Source organism: Corylus avellana, chromosome ca9 (genome assembly GCF_901000735.1).
Source record: "Corylus avellana chromosome ca9, CavTom2PMs-1.0".
NCBI lineage: Eukaryota > Viridiplantae > Streptophyta > Magnoliopsida > Fagales > Betulaceae > Corylus > Corylus avellana.
Genome location: NC_081549.1, coordinates 15,398,488 through 15,400,500, shown reverse-complemented (window position 1 = coordinate 15,400,500; position 2,013 = coordinate 15,398,488). Strand labels below are relative to the sequence as shown.

The window sequence follows — 2,013 nt, the reverse complement described above, 5'->3', positions numbered from 1 at the left end:
CAAGTTGTTACCTACTCTCATATTTTTTATTTAATTCCAACAAAATCTCTAATAAAAGGCAAAAAGAGGAGTGAAAAGAAAAATATTTTATATGAAAATAATAGATATAGAAAAATTCTATATGTTCAAGGAACTAACAGAGAAATTGCTGTATGTTATTTCTTGTGGGTTTTTTTTTTTTTTTTTTGGTTGAGATATTTTCCTATATTTAGAGAAAAGGGAATAGCTCTTAAATCCAATAACGAAAAAGAAAAAAGAAAAAAATGAACAGCATTTTGAAATTGTTACGAAGGAGAAAAGAACAGAAATCATACAGCCGAAAGCAGAATGACACAACCACAACCCGAGTTGAGAATTACAATGACAACTTTTCAGTGAGAAACAACAGTGGCGAGATGATCAAGATGGTGAAAAGATCAACGGTGACCAATTAAATTAAACACAATAACAACCCTCGAAACAAGTAAATACACCAGAGAAAAGCCGTGCCACTGTTCATTTAAACGCAATCCCAATAATTGACTAGCTCAGTAGTCTGTGGAGGGCAGCTGCTCGTGAGTGCGGCTGATGAAGACGAACTCGTACACAGCACCGGCGATCCCGCCGCCGATCAGAGGTCCGGCCCAGTAGACCCAGTGGTTCTTCCAGTTCCAGCTCACCAGGGCGGGGCCAAACGACACTGCAGGGTTCATTGAAGCACCGTCGAATGCGCCACCGGCCAAAATGTTAGCGCCGACGATGAAACCGATGGCGATGGGGGCTATAATTCCCACATTACTCTTCTTTGGATCTATGGCCGTCGCGTAGACTGTGTAAACTAAACCGAAAGTCATCACGATCTCCAAAACGAAGGCGTTCCAGACGCCCACTCCCGAGGACAGAGAGAAAGCACTGGTGGTCTGCGAAGTACAGAAACAAGATCAGAAATTAATTTAAATTTAATAATTAAATTCAATAAATAAAGTGCCAAATAAAGTGTAAGAAAATAACTGTAAAAAACTAACAGAAAACGGATAGCCTCACCATGCCGTTGGTGGCGAACTTGAGAAGCAAGCAAGCGACGGTGGATCCAAGGAGCTGGGCGATCCAGTAGAGGATGCCACGGAGGAGGGTGATGTTACCGCCGACGAAGGCGCCGAAGGTGACAGCTGGGTTGACCTGGCCGCCGGAGATGTTGGCGCTGACGGAGACGGCGACGAAAAGGCCGAAAGCGTGGGCCAGGGCAGCCGCCACTAGCCCGGCCGGGGTGGTGGAGCCGTCGTCGGTGAGCTTGTTGAAGGCCATGCCGGAGCCCTGCCCGGCAAACACGAATATGAGCGTCGATATGAACTCCGCCAACGCCGCCTTCAGGTTGTCCGGGTGGGTCACCTCCTCCGTCCTTCCGACGGCAATATTCCTGAACGGCATGGTCGTCCGATGAGTGTTGTTGCCACGTACACAGTACACTCACTACCTTGAGCTCTGGTTCTAGGTTCTTCTCTCCGCTTCTCAACTACTGCCTTTATATTGAACGTGACGAGAGCAAACACACCGGCTGCAGCCGGTTTCCGGTGGAGAATGAGGATGGCAAATAATAATAATTTCAGAACGGGATTGGTGGACAGGCTGTGAAAACACGAATAATTTTTTTTTTTGGTATTTTTCAAATTTTGGGAAGACCATCATCTGCTGCCCGTTCCTGTTCGAACAGCAAAGCAATCGGGCATAGGATGCCGAACTATTGCCACGTGTTCCGCATTGATAAGAGCCACGTAACGTGCTGGTATAGTTGAGTGTTTTTGTCTGCTTTGCTTGGCCTCTGGAAAGATCGAATAAGTTTTTGTATATTAATGTAGCTTTTTTTTTGTGTCGGTTTTATGTTTTCTAAAGGGAAAATACTTTTTTAAAAGTTTTTACATAAACAAGTTGTCAGATCTCATTCCTCAACAAATAGTGTCTATAAAGTGTGTTTAAAAAAATACTTTTCAAGTGAAATTTTTTTGTTAATTCATTTTATGAAAACATGTTGAGTAA

At 43.9% G+C, this 2,013-nt stretch overlaps 1 protein-coding gene across 1 annotated transcript; it reads right to left on the bottom strand.

Moving 5' to 3' along the window:
• Positions 1-328: 328 nt before the first annotated feature.
• Positions 329-1,537, bottom strand: LOC132192213 (aquaporin TIP1-1-like). Its single transcript, XM_059607486.1, has 2 exons — positions 1,024-1,537; positions 329-899 (listed from the first exon to the last, which is right to left on the bottom strand). The coding sequence occupies exons 1-2, from the start codon at positions 1,405-1,407 to the stop codon at positions 528-530; spliced, it is 756 nt and encodes a 251-aa protein (XP_059463469.1). The 5' UTR covers positions 1,408-1,537; the 3' UTR covers positions 329-527.
• Positions 1,538-2,013: the final 476 nt, after the last annotated feature.

Excerpts from the sequence above, each read along its gene's own strand:
- LOC132192213 (XM_059607486.1), bottom strand. The coding sequence starts at position 1,407 with ATGCCGTTCAGGAATATTGCCGTCGGAAGGACGGAGGAGGTGACCCAC. Across the intron at positions 900-1,023 it reads AGTTCGCCACCAACGGCATG|ACCACCAGTGCTTTCTCTCT; the intron begins GTGAGGCTATCC and ends TGTACTTCGCAG.